Source organism: Amborella trichopoda, chromosome 2 (genome assembly GCF_054954075.1).
Source record: "Amborella trichopoda isolate Santa Cruz 75 chromosome 2, AtrichopodaSantaCruz75HAP2 v2.0, whole genome shotgun sequence".
NCBI classification, from domain to species: domain Eukaryota; kingdom Viridiplantae; phylum Streptophyta; class Magnoliopsida; order Amborellales; family Amborellaceae; genus Amborella; species Amborella trichopoda.
This window is the reverse complement of record NC_142337.1, coordinates 66,590,750-66,614,523: the sequence shown is the minus strand read 5'-3', so window position 1 is coordinate 66,614,523 and position 23,774 is coordinate 66,590,750. Positions and strand designations below refer to the sequence as shown.

Below are 23,774 nucleotides of genomic sequence, written 5' to 3'. Positions count from 1 at the left end.
CTTTAAGACTTCAATTGTTTTTCTCTTTATATCTATACATCTTGAGGTTAAGATAATCAATTGAAAAGCTTTTCTAACTTTAGAACATTGTTTCTACTTTATAGTATAAGGTTGAAATCTTATACAAACTTTTTCCTTGAAATACTAAGTTCTAAAATAAACAAAATAAACACACCTTTAATACGCTTTTTTTACATAGAATACAAATGTAGTGATTGTTTTAGGGGTATGATAAAAGTCTTCATCAAGTGCTGTGTATAACAGGTGACCATCCTTTTATTCTTCTTTCTAAGCAATTCAGTTGTAGGAATTAAACTTAGAACATGGCGTTCCAATCATCAACTCACCACTCAAGCCGGGGTATGACTAATTTTTACTCTAATATCCAAGGTTTTGAGTAAATTTAATACCAAATAAAATTAAATTGATGATTACTAGATGTGAAATTTGACAGGTTATTTTTTTAGCCATAACACGTTCCGACTTGGGAATGTATGATACAGATTCGAGGCTTCGAAAATCCGATTTTTTGAACATTAGTTTTAGGAGCCGTTTGGATATCTGAAAATATATTGTTTGTGAAATATATTATAAGTATAATAAATTACTTATAAATAGATAGTTATTGTTTTAAATAATATTTAAATACAACATGAAAAATATATAGCTATTTATTGGCTACGTCTGGAAGAAAAAGAAAAAGGATGAATTTGGCGTTCAAAATTTTGACGGTGTCCTGACATTAAAAAAAAGTTAGGGGTATTTCCTTGCATCCCCTTTTTTTCCGTTATTTGTGTAACGTCGCCGTGACGGCACACCGTGTCACGATAAAACGTCCGAACCCCACTCTAAAACCTAAACACAAAAATCCACAAGATTTTAATTTTTCATTTTTTTTTATTTTCATGGATTTAACAGATTCATTAATTTTTAATAGTAGTGTTCGTGCTAGTGACGTTGATGGATCTGATAATTTTTCTTCTAATCTACTGGTTCAGATCTGAAGTGCTATAGTTCTAGAGATGTTTGATTTTTTGGGCATTTTCCCCTATTTTCAGTGGAAAAGTATAGGTATGTTTCTTTGATTCTCTTACGGTTTTATTATCTTTGAGCTTTATGTTTGCTATTATTTTTAATTTAGTGGAAAGTTGGATGTTTATTTGTGTGATGTCTGTACACTATCTAGACACTCTCATTTCTCCTTTTTTTCCTGGTGTTTTTCTTATTTTAGTTTGTTGGGTTTTGAGAATCAACGTTTTGGGTAGGAATTCATGTTCTGTTCTTTTTCGGGATCATGGCCTATCTTTTAAATTTAGTGAAAGTTGTGGCAGTATCGGCATTATTTCATTGTTATCAGCTAAATTTTGAGCAGTTTTTTGCAATGTGATTATGGAGAAGTGCTTCTGAAGTAGCTTACCATTGTAAACAAAGTTGAAGCTATACTTAACTTTTTTGCTCCTTTTATGTGATAGGAGATTATTCAGAGTAGTTAAGGTCTTCCTGTCATGGACAAAAAAATTCCATTCTAAACTGTAAATATAGATTACATTAACTTTGCTTGTTATGGTTTGTGTGAGGTTGAAAAGCCTAATGGACTGATACTCTGGAGTGGTGGATTGCCATGTTTAACCCATATAGAGCTGATATAGTTTGGACTGTTTGAATTGTGCAATGGGAAAGATCAAAAGATCAGCTGCTTATTGGTGCTAACATCGTCGCATTGGCTATAACATCTTTTATATAGCATTATGCAAGGGCAGTTGAATCATACAACATTCCTAGGATAGCTTAACCTACCTCGAAATCCACAGAATTGAACATAATTATACGCTTTTGTTCCTCACCAATGAAAGGTATCTGCATTCTTCTATTATATGGAAGGTATCTTCATAATTAAGACCTTTAGAGCAAGACTTTCTAGTCCATTAAAATTAATACCTTTAGACTCTGGGAAGAAGGAAAAGACGATTCATTTGTTTGCACCAAGTGCATGAGTATGACTAATATATCTTGATAATGAGGCCTCAAGAGTTATATACAAATAAAAGAAAAGCAAGTAACTAAAATGCTTGTAAGATTAGCGAAAAGGATAAATACATTTTAGAGTTCTGTCTCTGTATATCAATACTTTGTACAATGTAAAATATACCATTATTAAGAGACTCAAGGGCATGAATATTGCACCCTGCACCATCCTCATGTCATATGGTAAGATGGTCAAGTTAGGGTAGTCCACTTGGACTAAGTGGCAAGAAGTGCCTTCATAGACAAGTGGTTTGCATTTTTTCTGTTCTGGGCATGTGAGGAAGTGTGGGATCCCAGTGGCTAGTTGCTATTAACAAAATTCCCATCCACCTCAAGGTACTTCTGCTGTTCATCTGAATAAAACATGAAGTAACCCCAGTAGAGCTTGGATCACCATGACAAAGAGGTGCTAGAGGGAAACAAATTAGCATAGCCTGAATTCAGAGTGCGGAGGCAAGAATAATGCATCTTCCTAAGGGGTGCTTGCTTTATTGTTAAGTTTTCCTTACTGTGGCCTTATACAGGTTTTAAAGCTATATATGTATTTGGTTTGAACTCCAACACTGTATGCAATATCTTAGCAAGTAATTGTGAGGTTTATTAGACATCCAGTACGTTATTGTCTTACGTCCTCCAATTTATCGGTGATATCATGGTCATATTTTGAAAACCTGATTCCCTGGGGATTTTTGCTTCATTGCAATCTAAGCGTCCCAGCTTTCTATAACCACTCAGTCATATACTTATATTGCAATATGCGGTTTAAACTTCCTCTATTATGTGGAAGGTTCCAATCCTGTTCTAGTTTCATAATTTTCTATAATTCCAAAGGTTACGAGATGTCATCAGTGTAGGCTAAAAGCAAGTACTGGTGAATGAGAATGTGATATAGATGTGTGTTAATTTTCCATGGGAGCTCAATTTACCTTGAAATTGTGTCTTCCAACCCAGCTAACCTATCCAAATGGAATGTTATATGCTTTTACTTTTTTCTCTCCTTTGTTGTCTTTATTTCTGTATTACTATATTTTCATTTCATTATTGGTTTCCACCTAAGTATTTACTTGTTGACTTGTGGTTCATTATTTGCAGGGTCACAAATAAAGGCGTACGGGCTGTGCCTTTCACCAGCAATATGCATTTCTCGGTCAGATTCTGCGTACTACCTGATAATTTTATCTTGGGCAGCTGTTTTCGCTGAAGCTGAATTATCACATCATAAGTCAGGAGTAATTTTAGGTGCACCACTTGAGGCTCCTCCAAAGTACCATTCAGGAACCCCACATGTTGGATCCGATCTGCCTCTTCCTGCAAACATTCCCCATAATACCTTTCCACCATTCCATCGAAGACATAGGAGACATTTTAAGCCAGATATTTCATTCCCACCAGCTTTAGTTCCATCTCAACCACCAGGTTATGGTTCGTTAACTACTTCCTCTCATCCACCATCAACTTATTCGTATTTATCTAAACCATCGATGCGGAGCAATCCGCAGTCAGCCGCCCCTAGTTCAGGCTTGTTATCTCCCCCATCTGATGGCCTTGTTCCAAAGTCATCCAACTTTGGTTCTATTGCTTCTGGGTTGGCACCACCACCCCTATCTCCTCATGTATCTGGTAAGCCATAAATTCTCTCGAGTGGATTGCAAGTTTCTTCATTGCCAGTTCTTTCTGGTACTTCGTTGCCTGCTCTGTTTTTCATTGTCTGCTCTCTGTTGTCTATTTCTTGTTGTTTTCTCTGAGAGATCAGTGGATGCATTTTACTTGGTTTAGATGCTTAACATTTAACATATTTGACCAGAAATCTTGATGTAAATACTCTTCAAGTATGGATGATGAAATTTTTGGAAACTGTCATCTTGTCATATGCATGAAATGTTTTCTGGCATTCTTTTACAATCGGCTACTTTACTTTTTTGAACAGGTTGCTGTGGATCAGATATGATGCAGAGAAGGGACAATGAAACTTGTGATTGTGTATATCCAATACGGCTTGAGCTGCTTCTTTCAAATGTTTCACTGAATTCAAATTTGAGCTCAATCCAAGAAGATTTTGCTTCGCAACTTGGTCTGCAAGTATCTCAGTTTGAGCTCATCTATTTTTATATTGTTGGGCTAACTGGACTGAATATGTCCATGGATATTATTCCATTGACTGGGGTTAGTTTCTCTAGCAATGAGGCATACCGGATTAATTATACTCTTACTACTCATAGAGTTGAGCTTAATCATTCATTAGTTGGAGACTATGAGGTCCTCAATTTTACCTGGTTTAAGCCCCCAGCCCCTGCTCCTGGTAATACCCTTTTACCTTGTACTACTCTCTAGATATCTTATATGTGACATGTATATGTTGTACATTTATTTGTAAGTGAAATGTATGGTTGAAGTCATCTTAATGGGCCCACTCTCTCTAACACATGTTAGAGTTCTGATGCTGCAGAAACATGCATTGATGGATCCGGGACTTTTTTAATCTGAAAACTGATATTTTACTAAGATCCAACGACAAAAGACTCTTACATAAGTTATATTTGGGCTTGCAGATCTAGGGTTTGTCCTTTGTTAGATTGGCTCCAATACCACAGCAAGTTTGAAAAACTAATTGTTTCTCAGTAATGAGAATGAGACTTAAAATCCTTATGTGCAAGTATGGTTACATGTGCATATTAAATCTTAGAGAAATATGTGGCAATGATATAAGTAACCACGGGAGTCACTGTTAAGCCCCTGCTCCAGGTAATACATGTTTTCCTTGTACTCTTTAAATATCTTTTATGTGACTTGCATATGTTGTAAATTTATGGTGAGTGAAATGCATGGTTGTAGGCATCTTAATAGGCCCACTCTCTCTAACACATGTTAGAGTTCTGGTGCTGCAGAAACATGCATCGATGTATCTAGGACTTAGTTCATCTGAAAACTGAAATTTTGCTAAGATCCAATGACAGAAGACTCTTAGATAAGTTATATTTGGGCTTGCAGATAGGGTTTGCTCTGTGTTAGATTGGCTCCAATACCACTTTGTGTTTGAAAGACTAATTGCTTCTCAGTAATGAGAATGAGACTTAAAATCCCATGTCCAAGTTTGGTTACATTTGCATATTAATTCATAGGGCAGTATGTGGCAATGATAAGTAACAGCAGGAGTCACTGTTACATGCAGCAAATGCAAAGTACACAACAGAGACATACCTGAACACCTAAAGTGGTTAAGATCCATAGCAGCATCTCCTATTTTTTGAACAGATACCAACATCTCCTATTGTTCAAGAAGCTCATGCCATACTTATGGAAATGCACCATAAGGCTGATCAATTTGTTTGTGGCTATTGGATTCTGTTCAAATGTCTCACTTATATAAGATAAAATGAATTGTTTTACCTACAGAAAATACAGAAACCAAATGAAGCTTGCTTTGTTTTTCTCCCAAAAATTATGTTATCTCCATTGACAAGCCATGTGGTGGACAAATATGTCACCTCTGAATTTCAGTGGAATAGTTGGATGCCGATCAGAAAAAAAGGATGTAATAGTGAATCATGGAGACTTGTTAAGTGTTTGCGTTGCACTTAGGCCAGTCAAACAATCACATCATATAATTAGATTAGTCACACCATGCTTGCATTCCCCATGCATGCAAACATTGGGAGCATAGGACCTATTTTCAATATATGGTGAATGATTTCGTATTTTTCTCATAATCATGTTCATTGAAATGAAATCAGTTTGGTTTGGCACTATTGCCTTTGGTGAGCATCACTTACAATAACTTTTTTTTCCCCCTGGTAGTTCAATGGTAGGATTTGAACTAGGGATAGAGTGTTGCAGTTGTCATTGCCTTAACTAATCGAGCACAAGCTCAAATCCCATCGCTTACAATAGTTGTTCTGAATTCTCGGGTTATGGATCATAGATACTTCCATTGTCGTTTCTTCTGTATCTATGAGCTCCTCTATAATTTTGTTATTCAAAAAGAGTTCTTCATTAGTTTTGAAAGCAAAAAATGCTGTGGTTAATATTTGAATAAAGTCCTGTTAAGGTGCATTTATGTACACACTATTTTAAGAGGACCTTGAACTTGATTTTGTAAACTCTTTGTGCTTCCACTCATGCATGCATTAGGTGTTGAACCTCTTCATTTGGATTTTTGTGGTGCGTAGGTCCTAATGTTCTAGCTATTGTTGGATGAACATTATTAAATAAACAGAAAGTTAAGGTTGGTAGGTCCTTATTTTGCTGACAGAATTTGTGGTGCATCAGAGACTGCAGCCCCACCAGTTATGTCACCTCAAGCTGCTACTCCTATATCTGCTGGGGTCTCATATTCTTCTTCCAAAAGGGTGAAACATCCTAGTTTGGTTCTTCTTATTGGCATAGGATCTGGTATCCTAATAATTTTCATTGTATCTGTGGTAGTTATTTGTTCATGCACATCTGGTCAACGGAAGAAAGAAGCCCCGCCCATACAAACTGGTAAGGAATTCTGATGATAATTTTCTTACACATAATTTGTTGCTAGAAATTGTTTTTACCATCCACAATAAAAATTGTGTATTGGAAACCTTCTGACACCTGTATTTTGTTTTCTCCTTCACATCCTTATCAACTGCCAAAGACGAAAATTAGTTTTGTTGTCTACTTATAAGTTCCAATTGTTTAAAAGCAAGACATGCTGAATCCATGATGCACGACTATGTGAAATTGAAATAAAATGAATTTTGTATCTTGAAGCTTTTAGAGCTGTGTAATGTTATAGCATTGGTGTAAAGAAAGTCTGGGCATTGTGGAGGATTCTTCTTTTAAATGAATATCATTCTGAATCATTATTGTGTTATAGAGTTTTTGTTGTCATTACAAATTGATCTTCCTAAAGTGCTTCGATAGAAATATCAGCAATCTGATCCTTAAAGTGGAGCTAAGTGTCCTGGTCTCTCCCTTAAGCAATTTCTATAAGATAAAAGTAATAATCAGTTAATCAATTTCAAGGTTCTTGTCATGAGCATGATAGTCGGTGGCTTTGTTAGATGCAGCAAATGGCATGTCAAACATATCCAATTTGAACATCCCCTTAGCCCTCAATTAGGCATAACTATATTAGGAGTACAAATTATTTGTGCTTGAATGGTTGGAGCAGCAATGACCATGCTAATCCACCAGGGTCATCATCATCCAGTGACATGAGAGACAGTGATGGACAGATTTGTACCAACTTTGGGGTCATGTCCTATTCCCGTTGGTCTCACTCCCTTGCCATCACCTTCCATCCTTTCATTGACGCCTTCAATTGACTGAGTATCCACTGGGCACTAGGATACCTTCCTTCACTATGAAATATTATGCTTAAACTTAGCCTGTATTTATTAAATACACCTGTTTTCACTATGCCAAAGCATCCATTTGGTCCCACTTACTTTGACATGCCATTTGGGTGTTTGGTAATGCAGCAAAGCAAAAGACTGCCGATGCAGTTTCAAATGATGGGTCTCTTCCTCATCCGACTAGTACAAGGGTTTTTGCATATGAAGAGCTAAAAGAGGCAACAAATAATTTTGAACCTGCAAGCATGCTTGGGGAGGGTGGGTTTGGCCGGGTCTTCAAAGGTGTGTTGAGTGATGGCACAGCTGTTGCTATCAAGAAGCTCTCAAGTGGGGGCCATCAAGGGGATAAAGAATTCTTGGTTGAAGTTGAGATGCTCAGTAGGCTACACCATCGAAACCTTGTGAAACTTGTGGGTTACTATAGTAGTCGTGATTCTTCACAGCACCTGCTGTGCTATGAACTTGTCCCAAATGGAAGCTTGGAATCCTGGCTGCATGGTATCTCATTGACTTTATTAGTTTTTTGACTTGGCTGGCCCTCTTTAATGTTTTTGTTCATAAAATTGGAATTTTGTTTAAGGCAAAGTATACAATAATCCAATGGACCTTGGAGAGAAAAACCCCATCATTGGGGTCCTCTCTCTCCATTCAAATGGATATTGTTGACCATTAGAGGACATAAACCCCGTGGTGGATCCAACTTTATATTAGCACCCATCATCTCAATCCATAGTTCATTGGATTGAAATGATGGACAATAATGGAGAGGCAATGGGACCCACCAGAAAGGAGTTGACCCCAATGGTCAGTCCCCCTGTCCCCTTAGCCACTCGTCACTTGAATCGACAGTACTGACTCAGTGCACTATGGTTTAGGAGATGCCTTATAGCTTTTTATTTCTTTTGTCTTAAAGGAGATTTTAGTGTGTCACTTTATATTGCATGTTCTGGAGAGCATTTTTTTACTGTATATTTGGGTGATTTAGGTCCTGTCGGAGCGAATCGCCCTTTGGATTGGGATACTAGAATGAAAATTGCTCTTGATGCTGCCAGAGGGCTTGCATACCTTCATGAAGATTCCCAGCCTTGCGTGATCCACAGAGATTTCAAGGCATCTAATATTTTACTGGAGCATAATTTCCACGCAAAGGTTGCTGATTTTGGCTTAGCAAAGCAAGCTCCTGAGGGTCGGGGAAACTACTTATCCACTCGTGTCATGGGTACATTTGGGTATCTCCCCCCCCCCCCTCTCTCTCTCTCTCTCTCTCACACACACACACTCTCTCTCTCTCATAAACACATGCATTTTAAACAAGAATATGTGTGTTTTGATGGGACTGAATGTGTTACAGTTATGTGGCTCCTGAATATGCTATGACCGGGCATCTGCTTGTTAAGAGTGATGTATACAGCTATGGAGTTGTCCTCCTTGAATTGCTGACTGGGAGGAGACCAGTGGATATGACTCAACCTTCAGGGCAGGAGAATCTCGTTACAGGGGTTAGAATTTGGAACCTTTCTCCCTTGTATCTTTACCTATTCACGATTGGATTATTTGGATTCAGATGCAGACTTTCTCAACTTGAGTGGCCTAAATTTCTTACATTGCCTAAAAGTCTAGTGATCTACTCTTTATCAGGGAATTATATATGCCACAACTTGGTAACCATTCATTGAAAACTAATGTACCTTTGGGAATCATCAGCCTAGATCTAACTTGTTTTATTGACTAATTTCATAGAAAGCAATGTTTCTAAGTTTTTAGACAACCAAATCAAATTCTTCCATTCATTGTAATAGGAGTCAACCTAATTTAAATGTGTTTGAAATTTTGTCAAAAATGCACACCAAGTTTACAACATTTTGTTAGGCACATTTCCTTGTGAAGAATTCAGGATCACATCATTCCGAATTCACTATTAGAGTGGTGTAAGCTAGAAGGATACTTGGTTATGCAATGAGTAGAATTATTTATGAACGTCATTTGCCTAAAAACGATAAAATTAAAGGATATTTGATGAACAGAGATATTGTATAGCCCAAGAAAAATGAATAAAGATATTTATCAATATCATTTGCATATGCAGGCTCGACCAATTCTTCGAGATAAGGACAGGCTCGAACAGCTTGCTGATCCAAGGCTCAGTGGTAAATACCCAAAAGAGGATTTTATGAGAGTTTGCACTATCGCAGCAGCTTGTGTGGCCCCTGAGGCAAACCAGCGCCCCACTATGGGAGAAGTTGTGCAATCACTAAAAATGGTGCAAAGAGTCACAGAATATCAAGATACCTTAACAACATCTAACCGACCCAATATTAGACAATCATCTACTACATATGAATCTGATGGGACCTCTTCCATGTTCTCTTCTGGCCCTTTCTCTGGTCTTAGTGCCTTTGATAATGACGCCATTTCTCGAAATGCGGTGTTCTCGGAAGACTTACAAGAAGGACGGTAATTTTCAAAGGTATGTTTAGGAGTTCCATGTATTAGTTAGGGACAAAAATCAGTGGATTGTACCTGGAAAGTCTGCATAGACCATGAATTTTGGGCCTGCATGTTGTCTGGAAACTTGAAATATATTGGTTTGTTATTGAAACTCCTACAAACTTGGGCTCCGACTCACCCAAATCAGTCAGACCTGGCAACCTACTGGGTCTGGATGAGCCCAAACTGGTGGCCTCGCGCTAATATCCTTAGCTGCGTGAGTTACTTTGAGGCTGTGACAAGTCTGATGTTTGTCAATATGAACTGTTTACACTTGGTGGAAACAAAGTGATATTTTATTTTTGGCCAGAGGGGGAAGAGGGTCAGGGGTATTAAGGCCTCAAAAAGAGGGTTTATGGCTATTTTGCAGTCCTTTTATCATTTTATTGCGTCCGATTTCCCCCAAAAAATTCAAAGCAAAACGTACTTGAAAGATTTTGAATTGGTGGCCTTGAATTTGTCAAAGATTTTGCAAACCTCAGATCAAGTGGATCTGAATTCCAACCCAATGATATATTCAGTGAGGATTGAGGATTGGTCTAATGTGGCAAGTGATTAGCGTCCTATTTCTCCATTTTCAAGTTTTGCTGGAAGTGACTGCACTTGTATGATAGCTAGCTTTAGATCTGGTTTATTTTCTTCAAAAAACTCTAGATCTACACATATCTAGTTTTTTTTTTTTTTTCAATAGATCTGGTTTTCTTCTGTGGAACAACAGCTGGATCATCTAATTCTTTTGCAAATATTTACTTTTTGGGAATATAGAATTTATCTTTAAAAATAAGAAAATGCCATGAATAATGATTTTAACATGCAATCTACTTGTGATATCGTTTTTGTAGAGTAATTCGTTTTCCCAAGTTTTTCCTTATTTCTTTCCAAAATTTATATTATTTTTTTCCTTTGTTTTTAGGTGACCCAGGCCAACTGGAGCCAGTTTGGGCCCTCCTAGTTCTGTACCCAGTTTTGAATTTTAAATTGCTGATCTGGACAGTGCTTGGGTCGCTTATTTACTTGTTTTAAATGATTATTTACTTACACAACTGAAGGTAAAAAGGTAAAATGATCAGGGGTAAGCGAAGTATGATTAAAAGATTATTGGGTCCAGTTACTGTCTTGGTATTTCAAGTTTCTCTGTCAGCTACATGTTTTTCGGTGAGTTTCCACTAACTGCATGCTTTATGCAGGTGTTTTGGATACTTTCCAGATATTCCGATATTTTTTTTCTTGTTATTTGGAGATGGACAAAATTTGGGTAGGAATGGGTGCCAAGTTGGGTTTATATATCTACATTGACAGAACGAGTGCTATGCAATTTGAGCTGAACCTCAGAGAATCAAACTTTGGACCACTCTTAGCCATTCAGAGTTCCGAGATTCGTGCATCAATTGATTGCGTGTGGCACCAGCTGCAGTTACAGTAAAGCCATGGAAAATTGTAATATGAAGACAATGGTGTTTATTTTGTAATCAGGCAGCCAAAATTGGAGTGTGTCTATGTATTTTATTGGTTTCTTTGTTTTTTTTGGTTTTGATTTGTTTTCTGTTGGTCTCAGGGGAATTCTGTTTCCCAATTTAAATTTTGCAGTTTTTTTCAGGTTTCTCCATTGAAATGTATTTATGCGGTTTTTAAAGTCCTGGTTTGGATTGGGAATGTATTTTTTTAGTGGTGGAGTGGTGGTGGTTTCATTTTTAGCAGCTCGATTTGGTCCCCCTCCTCCCTCCTCTTTTTTATCTCATTTATTAATTTACTTATTTATTTTGCTGAGATTAAATTGGAAACTCGTGTTCTGGGGCATGCATCAGACACTCCCAAACCATGTCTCTCTCAGGGACTTGCAAACCGTCTTTTACTCTCTCTCTCCTCTCTCTCTCTCTCTCTCTCTAAACCACACCCAAGAGAACAAGCATCTCACTCTCTCCAACACATTTATCGTTTGTGAAAGAGACATTGTTTCCTGAGAATACTTTACCTTTACCGTGCAATAAACGCAGTGTCTTTCTCATTATTATAATGAGGTCACCCACCATTAGTCAACAGACTCAATAATAGTTCAGAGACATTTTGCGGCCACATAAATAAGATAAATAAAACACACAACTCCTTTATTCTTTACACCTCACCTCTGGGGAGAAGAGAGATGGAGAGAAGGGTAGGAGTCGCCATTGATTTCTCTAGATGCAGCAAGACAGCCTTGAAATGGGGGTTGGAAAATCTAGTGAGGGATGGGGATCACCTTATTCTCATCAACGTTCAGCCATCTCTTCGGTACGAGGGAGGAGAGATGCAACTTTGGGAGGCCACTGGTTCACGTAACTCTCTATCTCTAAAAACTCTGGATTTTGTACACAACTCAAGGTCTCTTTTGAGTGCTTCAATACTACACGTACTCGAAAAAGTTTTCAAATATTGATTCATTTTAGTTATTTCATACTTCTACTGCTTGAATCTCATGATCTACAAATTCCATAATTAAAGAATATTCCACATACTAATGATGCCTGCGTTATGCTGCATATCAAACAACCAGAAAAACTGAAAACATGTTTCCTTCTTTAATCTATTTATGCAATAAACAGATCGATCTTGAGTGAGAAATCCACTTGCGTTATATTACTTTTTTTTTTGCTATATGAATCTCCTTGTGCAGCTTTCATTCCCCTCGGTGATTTTTCGGATCCGGCAATTGCCAAGAAATATGGTGTTAAACCCGATGCCGAAACTCTGGATTTGCTCAATTGTGTTGCCAGACAAAAGGAGGTAAAATTCTATCCCTCGAAATTTACCAGTTCTACATTCAAAACATTTATGAAAGAAAATATATTTTTAATTAATGGAAAACTAATTTATTTCTGCAGATTACAATCTTAATGAATGTTTATTGGGGTGACCCTCGCGAAAAAATCTGCGAAGCTGTCGAGAAAATCCCCTTGAGTTACCTCATAATTGGAAACCGAGGCCTCGGAAAAATCAAGAGGTTAAAATTTTATAATGCTATTTTACTGTGATCTATTTATTCCTTGTTTTTTTGTTTTTTGGGTATTTATTTGATTATTTGTTCATTTCCAGGGCTATTATCGGCAGCGTTAGCAGCTATGTGGTGAACCATGCTCTATGTCCTGTCACGGTGGTTAAAGACCACCATCCTTAAGCTTGTTCTTAAGGCCTCGTTTGGTTCATCAGATATCTGTGTGTGTGGGATATCTCCGAGGAATCGGCTTTGTTTCTTCTTGGGTATGAAGCCGCTTTCTCATGAGCCAGCGGGCGTTTCCCATGTTTGCGGTGTTGCCTCGTGGGGATTTCCGGAGAGAGATTTCCCACGAACCGAATGTGAGAACTCGGCTTGATCAATGGAAATCTCCTTCCTGAATAGAGATTTCTGATAAACCAAGCGTGCCCTTAACCACTCTCTTTTATCTTCTGCTTAGACTGAATTACTCTTTTAATCTGTATCTTGGACTTGCTTTCCTTGTTTTATTATCGCTTTGCTTCTTGCATTGCTGGGTGTCACTTTTTCATGGTCCTTTGGTTTTAGGGTGCGGTTTTTATCGGGTTTAACTTTAAACAATCCAATTAAGGTGCACCTTAAAATTTTGTCAATAACATGTAATTTTGTTATAAAAAATTCTTAGTATTATCTTAAAATCTAAGTTCATACTTAATTAGACAATTTTAAAATTCTAAAAATGGTTAAAATCAAGTACGTTTATAAATATATGAAAATCTTGAAAATGGACGGTCTAGATAATGTGTTGTAAGATGCACTATTTCCTAGACTCAATAACTTTTTTTTTACATAGTCATACATCTCAATGTCGAGATGATCAATTAGAGAGTTTTTTCAACATTAAAACAACATTTCCGATAGATTTTTGAGGTGCATATGTGATTCTACATTTTAAGGTTTCAACTTTATATAAACTTTTCCTTGTTTTTATGCTTTGCACTCTACACAATGGTCCTTTGTTTTTATGCGTTGCACTCTACACAATGATTGAGAGCCCCTACTGTTCTTTTCTTTTTCTTTAATTTTGTTTCGTCATTCATCTAAGCTTATCGCAACCATAGTTGGCAAATTAGGGAATAATAATATATCGGCGAACCAAAACATCAATAATGAATTGGTTTTGTTCAAATAGTCGAAGAAAAAAATTGGGTAAAAAATATAGATCGCCAAAAAATAAAGTTATATAATTGTGAATATTTCGAATTTGTCTTAAAAAAAAAGGGTAAAAAAATTGGATATGTAAATATTACATAATATAAGATTATGATTTGTAGTTATTATGTAGATACATTTAAGTCATTGAACAATAATTTTATGGCCATACCTAGTGTCGTGAAAGTAATACTTGACAATTTGTTGTCTAAACTTTCAATAATCCGTCAACAATGCTTGTTCTGTTGTTACAACACAAAACATATTACATATTATTCGGAGCAAAAAATGAAACAATAATAATAATACTTAACACAAGAACTATATTAGGAAATAACAAGAATTGTAAACCAACATATATGAATATGGAAAAGGTTTCTATACTTCCCCTAAAGCATAGAAGATCTATGCTTGCCTTACCATCCAGCCGTCCAATTTTGATCTAGTGAGCCACTCACTGTTTGATCTTAGATCTGACGCCTCAGAGTATTTTATTTTTAATTTTTGTTATACAAATTGTACGAATATAAAATTTGGTACGTGTCATTTCTCGTTGGGGCACACCTATAAAAAATATTAAAAATAATTTTTTGATAAAATATAATGACCAAAATACCTTTTGAAAATTTTAGGGGTATTTTGGTTATTTTATTTTATTGGAAATATATTTTTAATATTTTTAACAAGTGCATGTTTAATAGATGATTGAACGCCCAAAATTTGGTGTGAAAATAATTTATATAAAAAATATTTAAAATAAAATAATGTAGAGACGTGACATTATGATTGGGGCAATCTTAGCCCACCATTCAGAATGGACGGTTCGATGAGGAGAAGTATGCAAGTTTTATGTTGTAGGGGAAGCATAAAAAGCTTGCTCTATGATTATTACTCAAAGAAGAAAAATACAAAAAAGACATTTAGTATGGGATTGTAGTTAACTAAAACAAAACACAAAGATCCAAATATGTAAAATAGTTGTCCATCCAAAATGCTATATAGTATACACAAATGAAATAAAAAGTAAAAATATGCAATGAATCAAATTCATGTATGTGTAAAGAAAGCAACAAAATGCTCAAGCAAATTCGAGACTCGAATTCTTAGCTTTGTGTTAAAAAAAAAAAAAAAAGATTTTTCATTGTGTTTCTATGCTTGTTATTTTGAGACATATTATTGCTTTGGTATCTTAGTTTTTTGAGAATACATTGCTTGTATTTTTTCGTGTACCTTTTTTAAGGGGAACTTATTGGTATTACTATAAATCAAGATTCTTAATTTATACCCATCGTTAATGTGCTTATCTTTAAACTACAATTGGATAATATTAAGTTAATAAAGAAAAAAAGTTATAGGAAAGAAGTTTCTTGAAAAGTTTATTTGAAAAAAAGATAAAATACGGACTATATCAATTCCATTAAAAAATGTTATTTTTTGAAGATCTCATGAAAAATTTTGAATTTTTAACGGATTTCAAAAGCTTAGATATTTTAAACCGAGACTTGCTAACTATGATCCCAACTACTTGGGGGTTGGCTACATGAATTCTCTTTCACCATTCCTCTCTATCAAGAGCTATACCTTCAATCCGACCATAAGTTACCATCCTACAAAGTGCTACATGTTGCAATATTACCCTACAAGGTATGGACGGTGGAGGAGAGTGGGTCCCTCATGACCATGCTGTTTTGATAACCATTTGGATCATACTATATCAATGGTCTTTGTACCATAGTCTGGAGCACATAGCATTAGCATCTTAATCTTTCATCAAAAAGTGGTATTTATGGATGACAGTGACCATCCACTGGGTTGTTGGATTTGGTGCTATTCAAAATCACCCGTAACAAAATCCTATATTAGCTACGATTAGGATATTCTCAAATTATATGAGATTAAGATATTTTCATATTATGTGGAACTGAGATATTTCCTTACGGGAGAAAGAGCTTTTTAGAGAGAGAATCATTGTATTGATGCTTTTTGTAGATTTTGAAAAGAGAGAATGTGTGCCCTAGTTGGGTCATCATATGGGAATTGTAGTTTATTCTAGAGAGTCTGCTTAAGATACAAATTTTTCTTGAGAAAAGAGAGTTTACTTTGAAAAGAAACATTGTGATGGTGCCTCTTGATCTCAAATATAACAGCTAAAGATAATCATGATTTCATTTGCTAACTACAAATAGTAAATGATCTTTTCATATGTTGTTACAGTGAATAGAGATGACTAGAGAAATCATGGTGATCCCTTTTGAAACACATTATTTTTAGTATTTTTTAATAGTATGCACAGAAAACATATCCTTGTTTCTTATTAAGGAGTTTACTTCCGATTAACAATTTTGATAAAGCATACTACCAATTAACAAGCTAAGTACTTCACCGCAAAAAAAAAAAAAAAAAAATAACTATCTAAGTAGCTATGATATAGCTTTTGGGCTTACTTGGATGAGAAACCGTTTTATCAAAACCTATTAACCTAGAAAAAGGGCCCGGGCTTAAGTGATTAGTGTTTGGCGATTTGCAAAAGCTATGTCCTAGGCTCAATTTCTACAAAGAGTAGGGACCCTCTCCCCACTGACTCATCCAACATAAAAATAAAAAAAATATGATCCTATCTAAAATTATTGTATTCTACATGGTACGTACCATGTATTAAAAACATTTCAAAAACTTAAACGTATATGTGAAATAGCCTATAAGTTTATCTCCAATGGACATTACCAAACAACAAACAACTCACTATAATGATCAGTTTTAAACTAAAGTTTATCTCATTTTTTTAGAATTTAAACTAATCTATATATTTTATATTTCATAATGAAGTCCTACTTTTTTTATGGCATAAAAGTGTATTTTAATTATAATTTTTTTTTCTATTCTTAGATTAAAGTAAAATTTGTTATGTCTTTGCTTTTTACCATAATACACCAATAAAAATTTAAAACATACTTTAGAAATAATAACAGCCAAAACAACCCTAGCATTTATGGTAATTTGGTAATTTTTATTTAGTTAAATTATTTTAAAATATTTCATAGGTATGTGATAATGATAAGTATGGAAATATCAATTTGAACTTAATTTGAAGTACATATATAAATATGAAATTAAGATTCATTTTATACTTTGAAAAAGTGGGATTTGAATGTTAAATATGAAATATATTGAACTAATTTTAAATTTAAAAAATACTATAAGATTTTTTTGTAAATTCCCATTGATTTTATTTGGACAGTAGAATATGAGTGATAAGAGTACCCCAATAATACACTGGTTCAAAGAAAGAGAAAAGGCCACATTCAAAAAAAAAAAAGAGAAAAGGCTTTGTAAAAAAAAAAAAAAAAAGAAAGAGAAAAAGTACTCAGCCTTTCATCTTGAGCCAACCTCAAGATAATAACCAATATCCTAGGACTCGAAGAAGCCTTTGACTCGGACTGGAACCTAGGATAAATCATCCTAAATCACTAAACACCCTGAAAACTAGGGTTTTGTATGTGGCCTTTAAAAGAGAGAGGACAACGTGAGTGTGCATAACCAACAAACCCAAAAGGAAAACCCTAAAAATAACTGCAAACGGTTGCTCACCCCTATTCCTAAGCCAAACCAACTTTCCTAATGGAAACAAACGTCATAGAACCAACCCCTTCCGCCTCATGCACTCTTCATAACCTTCCCCTCCCCTTTCCCCCTCTCTCTTTCTCTCTTTCTCTCCTTCGGAGCCCAGCCCATAAGAGAAAGAGACAGTAGGGCATCATGGGTCACCACCACTCCTCCTCCTTCCTCTCTCTGTCTCTCCTCCTCATCATCCAGTCTGCGGCCGCCACATGCCGGCTGCGCAATCACACGGTAACCCTCGCAACCCCTCACCCCACAATTACCACTCCTACTCCTACCCCTATCCCCGCCCCCACAATTACCACTCCTACTCCCATCCCCAGCCCCAGCCCCGCCCCTGGCCCCTCCGGCAAGGCCACGGCCCCCGTTTCTTCTGGCCCGGGGGTCGGCTCTATAGGATCAATATGCAAACACACAGATTACCCAGACGTATGCCTGCGGTCGATCCTACCATACCTAGAAGCCAATGGAGGGCTCCCATTGGACCCTGCCACTGCCTTCCATGCGGAGGTGATCGCCTGTCAAACAGAAGCCAAGGTAGCCAAGTCTATAGCTGCTAAGATGGCAGCGGACCCGACCACCTCCTCGGACACAGTCGAGTGCTTACAGATTTGCATTGAGAATTACGACGATGCACTCGATAACATCGACAAAGCCGTGGCCGCCCTTGCAAAGAAGGACTTGGGCACTGTGAATACCATGCTCAGCGCCGCTCTCACGGATTTTAGCACCTGCGACGATGCCTTTGGTGAGTTGCCGGCCACGGACTCGCCCATGGCTTCTTATGATGACAAGCTTAACAAGTTGAGTAGCAACTTGTTGGCCATTGTTCAAGACCTTCTCATGTGATTAGGGACCATCCCGCTTGTTTTTAATGTCAACTTTCTTTCTTTCTTTCTTTCTTTCTAAAGAAAGGTAATGTGATTAGGGACCATCCCACTTGTTTTTAATGTCAACTTTCTTTCTTTCTAAAGAAAGGTAAGAAATATTTTCGTGAGGTGATAAAACATTTGGATTCTCAATAAATGAGGCCTTGGTCCGGCTTCTAACCATTTTTGTTGGGACTCCCATGTCCGTGCTCGTTAGAACCTCCCTTTTTATTAAGAGCGCTCACAATAGGGTCGAGTCGGGTCGGGTTGATTTCATCCACCAATTGCTAGACCTGATCGGCCTGCGGGTCCAGATCTGTCCCCCCCACGCCCCACGTTGGCTACAAGTCTATTTTTCTTGGACCCGACTCGAGTGTAATCCGGATTACGGTTGAGGCAAACCCAATATTATATGTTCAATTTATATTTTTCTTATCTAGACCATGACACCTCCAAAACTTCGTGGGTAGGGTCTAGGTCCAATGAGATGGACTTGATGCATCACGTTCGTGTATGGCGATGATCCATTGGCTATAGTTCGTCATTATTTATTGGATTAAGATTAATGGATATTAGAGAAAATATGAAAAGCTATGTGACATGATCGGCTTGTCTATATATTATAGTTATGGTCGAATACCTATAATGGATTTGTCATATAATGTCCTTTTTCAAGTTTGAATAACTATAATGGATTTGTTATAGGGTGTTGTATCTATAACCCTAAACAATCCAACTAAGGTGCACCTCCAAATTTTATCATAATATGTAATTTTGGTGAACAAAATTCTTAGGATTATCTCAAAATATATTTTCATATCTAATTATAAAATTTTAAAACTCCAAAAATGGTTAAAATCAAGTAGATCTATAAACATACGAAAATCTTGAAAACAGACGGTCTAGATAATGTATTGCAAGATACACTATTTTTGAGACTCAAAATCTTTTTGTTTTTTTTTTTTCATATTCATACATCTTTATGTCGAGATGATCAGTTAGAGGGTTTTTCAACATTAAAATAACCTTTTATGTCGAGATGATCAGATAGAGGGTTTTTCAACATTAAAATAACCTTTTCCAATGGAATTTTTAGATGCTTATGTAATTCTCCATTTTAAGGTTGCAACCTTGTATAAACTTTTTCCTTTGTTATATAATGGATTTTCAAGTTTTGGGTTTCTATAATAAATTTGTTATATACTGCTCTATTGGTCAAATTCGGCTTGAAGTTTAGTCCAAAATTCTTAAGTAACATTTAAAGTTAAAATATTTTTTGGGTGAGTATTTAAAGTTAAAATACTGAACAAAGGAAAAGTGGTTTATGCTCCGTGGGATGCATAATTAGATTTGCATCCGCCGAAGCATCACACATATCTATCTTACACATTAATGTGGAGTTGTGGCGTCTCTGAAAAAGTGCAAAAAAGACATTTAAAAATTTCTTTAAAAAATTAAACATTTTTAGCGTTTAAAATTTATTTATTTTGACACATTCATGGTCCCTAAGTCAGATATTACATATAGAAGAGGTTTATATGAGGTCGACATCTTATATTGTAGAATTAAGGTGCACCTCAAAAATCCATCGGAAAAGGATGTTTGGACTTTGGAAAACCGCCTAATTGATCATCTTGATGTCGAATTATATGGATATGGGAAAAAAAAAAAGATTTCACTTCTCAAAACAATACATCTTGAAACACATTATCTGGACTGTCCATTTTCAAGATTTTTATACGTTTATAGATCTACCTTATTTAAACTATTTTTAGAGTTTAAAATTCTATACTTATAATTTGTGAGGTGCATATACTTTGATTATTTAACGTTGCAACCTTATGCAAACCACACCCATTATACATACCTAATAATTAGGTCCCAAATCCATTTAAAAAATTGATCGTAAAGAGGGAATTCATATCTACACATGAGTAGTAGGACTCGTAAAAATCGAATCCTTGAATAAATGACTAAATTTAATCAAACTCAAAGCAACTATCCTGGCGTATGTAATTGACACAAATGTCAAATGTTTGACCTAATTTGACAGAGGAGCATTGGGCAATTTTAGGCAGACTATCAAATCTGGGTAATTTTAGTGGTCTTGCATTATATGCAATTGCTTCTAAAGTAGGGTCTCAACCAAATCTATGGATAATCATGGATTTACTGCAATTATGATCGTCACAATTTTAAAAGGGCAGGGAACTATTTTTGCAGTGATAGGTTTAATGCAATTGTGGTGTATTCTGGCAGGCAATCTTGTTTTATATTTACAGTCATAGGTTTAATGCACTTGTGTTTTATTTAGGTGGGCCATCTTGGTGTATATTGTGGGATGAACTTCCTTTTGTTTGGGCTAATTTTTGGAATGATATTATCAACAAAGTCACGGGTTCTTAAATGTGTTAAACTTGTTTTATTCAAATTTCTAGTTCCAATACATATCCCCAAGATGAAATAAGCTAAAATAAAGTGGAATTTGGGACCTACCATCATTTTGTCAATATTTGATGTCTTTCATACTCCTACCCAAATACACTGCCGACTTGTTCCCTCAAGTAAAACCCAAACTAGGATTCATTTTAGGACTCCAAATTTTAGAGATGGAACTTACTCAACTCATAAATTAACCCCGATAAAGGAATTTCTAAATTACACTCTTTCTGTATTTGAAAAAATAATAATGTCTCAAGATTTAACAGAGACCATTCAATTGAGATCTAAGTGTTTGAAAACTCAATGTCAAATTTTTTTTTTTTTTTTTTGGAAAACAGTCATCTAATGATTCTTAGGTGTTCCCGAAACTTCAAGTTTAAAAATCCTCTCCGAACAGCTCATTTGAGCGAGGGAGGAGTTGTACAATATGCTCCTACAGCAAGTAAACGTGGTCTATTTGATTAATGGGTTTGGAATCTTAAAAATTTCCTTGCGTTTCACCCAAGGGAGCAAATCCACAACCTGCTCCATCGGGATTATTAAATCAATTAGGATTGTATAATATTGCAGAAAGAAAGAGGTCACAAGGCTTAAAATAAAAGAAAAGAGGGCACAATTATGGTGGATGCTTTAGGAAGTGCCTGTCCATTATTAGCGTATACAATCTTATTATAGAGAGGGGTGGCGAATATTCAGCAAATGTTTTTACAAATGGCGGAAAACTTATTAATTTACCATCCCTGATAAGAAGACCCACTACTGCCCTTTCTTTCTTTCTTAGGGCAAAACCAGAATTGGAGTTTCATACTTGTGCACCTCTACCTCTATATAAACACCTCATTCTCATCCCTCCTTCCCCTCACAAGTTTCTCTCTCTCTCGGTCCAATACCCATTACTGAGACAGAGATGGCTCCCCAAATTTGCCACCATCCTCTCCTATGTCTCTCTCTCCTCATTCTGCATTTTGTTGCAGCCATGTCAAGACCCAATTGTCTTTCCGCCGATTGCCTTTCCACCTCCTCCGCCCCTAACGCTGATGAGCCGCTTCCCGAGTCCGTGTGCTCCGCCGAGTCTGTGTGCCAGAAAACTGATTTTCCCGAACTTTGCTCAGCATCTGTCCAGCCTTTCATGCCTTCCAAAGGTTCTTGTGATGCAGCCACAGTTCTCGGTGCTGAGGTGAAAGCATCCGTGCAAAAGGTGGTCATGGCTCAATCTTTGGTAAAAGATTTCTTTAAAGACCCTAAGTCCTTCTTTACCATTTTTGAGAGCTTAAAAATTTGCATCACTAGTTATCTGGATGCCTTTGGACACCTCAAGGAAATATTGGATGACATCTCAGACAAGCAGTACTTCAAGTTGATTGAACCAGTGAGTGAAGTCCTGAAGGACTACCAAAGGTGCAGAGATGCATTTAGCGAGGATGGGGTCACACCGTTGGGTGACATGAATGATGAGCTGCACAAGTTGGCCACCAATTGCCTTGCAATTGCTAAAGAGATTCGACCTTGATTTTCCTTCTAATTTCCTACCACTCCTTTTTTTCCATTGTAGGATTTCCTACTTTGTTGTTTAGTGTGGATGGATTTGTGGTTGGCGATAAATGGTAGTATATAATCTACTCAAAATGACAATAAAATAGCAATATCAACAACTTTTTTCTTCTTTTTTTTTTTATCAACATTATTCCAACTCAAAATTGCTTTAGGATTGAAAAAACCCCAAATTGCTATGCTTTTTTTGTCTTTGTTTTTGAGCTTCCTTATTTATTTATTTTTAAATTATTTTAATTTCTTTATTAACTATACGCCAATCCAATCCGGCTCAGGCTCAGGCTCAGGCTCAGAAATTCGGACTGTAGTGTGCCATCTTTGTCAATCCTCTATTATACTGGCTTCAAGAGAAAGTATACTTTATTGGAGCGTGCCACATATAAAGTGCCTTTTCCTGGCCGTTCTCAATTGGTGTAATCATTGAAGGGAAGCATATTGTAGCGTGAGTGCCATGGTTTTCCATCATCTATTCATCGATGAATGGAGATGAAGCAACGGCTGATCTCCACCATTATTCTTGTTGGAAGTGGACTACCTTGTGTCGTGTGTTTCATGTACTTGCTCTTTCGAACGATATGATATTTTTGAGTTTTATTCCTATAAAAGATAAGGGATTTTTTCACCGCTGAACTCATTATCATCATCATCATTATCAGAGCTTTATCCCAACTATGTTGGTCAGCTACATGAATTTTGTTTCCCATTCTGCTCTGTCCAGGGTTTTACTCTCAATAAGATCATAAGCCCCTTGTTTATTTTCTCACTATTTTCATTCATGTAATTTTGAGCATTCACTTTGCCTTTTATAACCTTCCCATTGAACCAAACCGTTATTTTTAACTAGTGTTGTATTGGATGGACCACCTAAGTCTACTTTGATCATCTTATGACTTATTGAAATCATATTTAAGTTCTCTCGAATGTATTTATTTCAAATTATATCGTTTTTTTATCTTACCACTCATCCATCTCAAGATCGTCATATAGAATGTATGGAGCAATCACAAAAAAACTCTGAATGCACATCTATTTACCTATTGAATTGCACAAAAAAAAATAAAAATAAAAATACGATGATGAGCATATAAAGACGGCATTCTGTCCATCCTAACGAATAACATATCTTCAAGAATGACATGTGGAGATGAACTATTCTTCTTCAACTCTTGATTCTTGCATGTCATACAAGTATTGAACTTTAAGGTTTCAAATATGGAAACAAATCATATAAGGTTGCAACTTTAAAATGTAGAATTAAGGTGCCCCTCAAAAATATGTGGGAAAGAGTTGTTTTAATGT

The 23,774-nt window shown here is 36.2% G+C and overlaps 4 protein-coding genes across 6 annotated transcripts; all 4 read left to right on the top strand.

Annotated features, from left to right (window-relative positions):
- Window positions 1–792: 792 nt before the first annotated feature.
- Window positions 793–11,533, top strand: LOC18430203 (Protein kinase superfamily protein). Of its 3 annotated transcripts, XR_002280258.2 has the most exons (10): window positions 793–1,071; window positions 3,118–3,645; window positions 3,953–4,324; window positions 6,292–6,504; window positions 7,476–7,847; window positions 8,335–8,578; window positions 8,701–8,848; window positions 9,436–9,816; window positions 10,750–10,893; window positions 11,024–11,533. XR_002280258.2 is itself a non-coding variant. In XM_011623583.3 (9 exons), the coding sequence occupies exons 1-8, from the start codon at window positions 1,023–1,025 to the stop codon at window positions 9,805–9,807; spliced, it is 2,298 nt and encodes a 765-aa protein (XP_011621885.1). In that variant the 5' UTR covers window positions 793–1,022; the 3' UTR covers window positions 9,808–9,816; window positions 11,024–11,533. The 3 variants fall into 3 exon arrangements, 2 of the variants coding, with proteins under 2 accessions (XP_011621885.1, XP_088715739.1); XM_011623583.3 differs by lacking the exon at window positions 10,750–10,893; XM_088859613.1 differs by lacking the exons at window positions 793–1,071; window positions 3,118–3,645; window positions 10,750–10,893 and having other exon boundaries at window positions 4,203–4,324; window positions 6,275–6,504.
- A 420-nt stretch (window positions 11,534–11,953) lies between these two features.
- Window positions 11,954–13,333, top strand: LOC18430204 (universal stress protein PHOS34). The gene is made up of 4 exons (XM_006840363.4): window positions 11,954–12,148; window positions 12,487–12,596; window positions 12,695–12,813; window positions 12,906–13,333. Exons 1-4 carry the CDS (start codon window positions 11,977–11,979, stop codon window positions 12,985–12,987), a joined length of 483 nt encoding a protein of 160 aa, XP_006840426.1. The 5' UTR covers window positions 11,954–11,976; the 3' UTR covers window positions 12,988–13,333.
- A 3,535-nt stretch (window positions 13,334–16,868) lies between these two features.
- On the top strand, window positions 16,869–18,663 carry LOC18430205 (pectinesterase inhibitor). Its single transcript, XM_006840364.4, has one exon. It carries the CDS (start codon window positions 17,752–17,754, stop codon window positions 18,460–18,462), a length of 711 nt encoding a protein of 236 aa, XP_006840427.1. The 5' UTR covers window positions 16,869–17,751; the 3' UTR covers window positions 18,463–18,663.
- A 3,168-nt stretch (window positions 18,664–21,831) lies between these two features.
- Window positions 21,832–22,434, top strand: LOC18430206 (uncharacterized). Its single transcript, XM_006840365.1, has one exon. The coding sequence runs from the start codon at window positions 21,832–21,834 to the stop codon at window positions 22,432–22,434; it is 603 nt and encodes a 200-aa protein (XP_006840428.1).
- The last annotated feature ends 1,340 nt before the right edge of the window (window positions 22,435–23,774 follow it).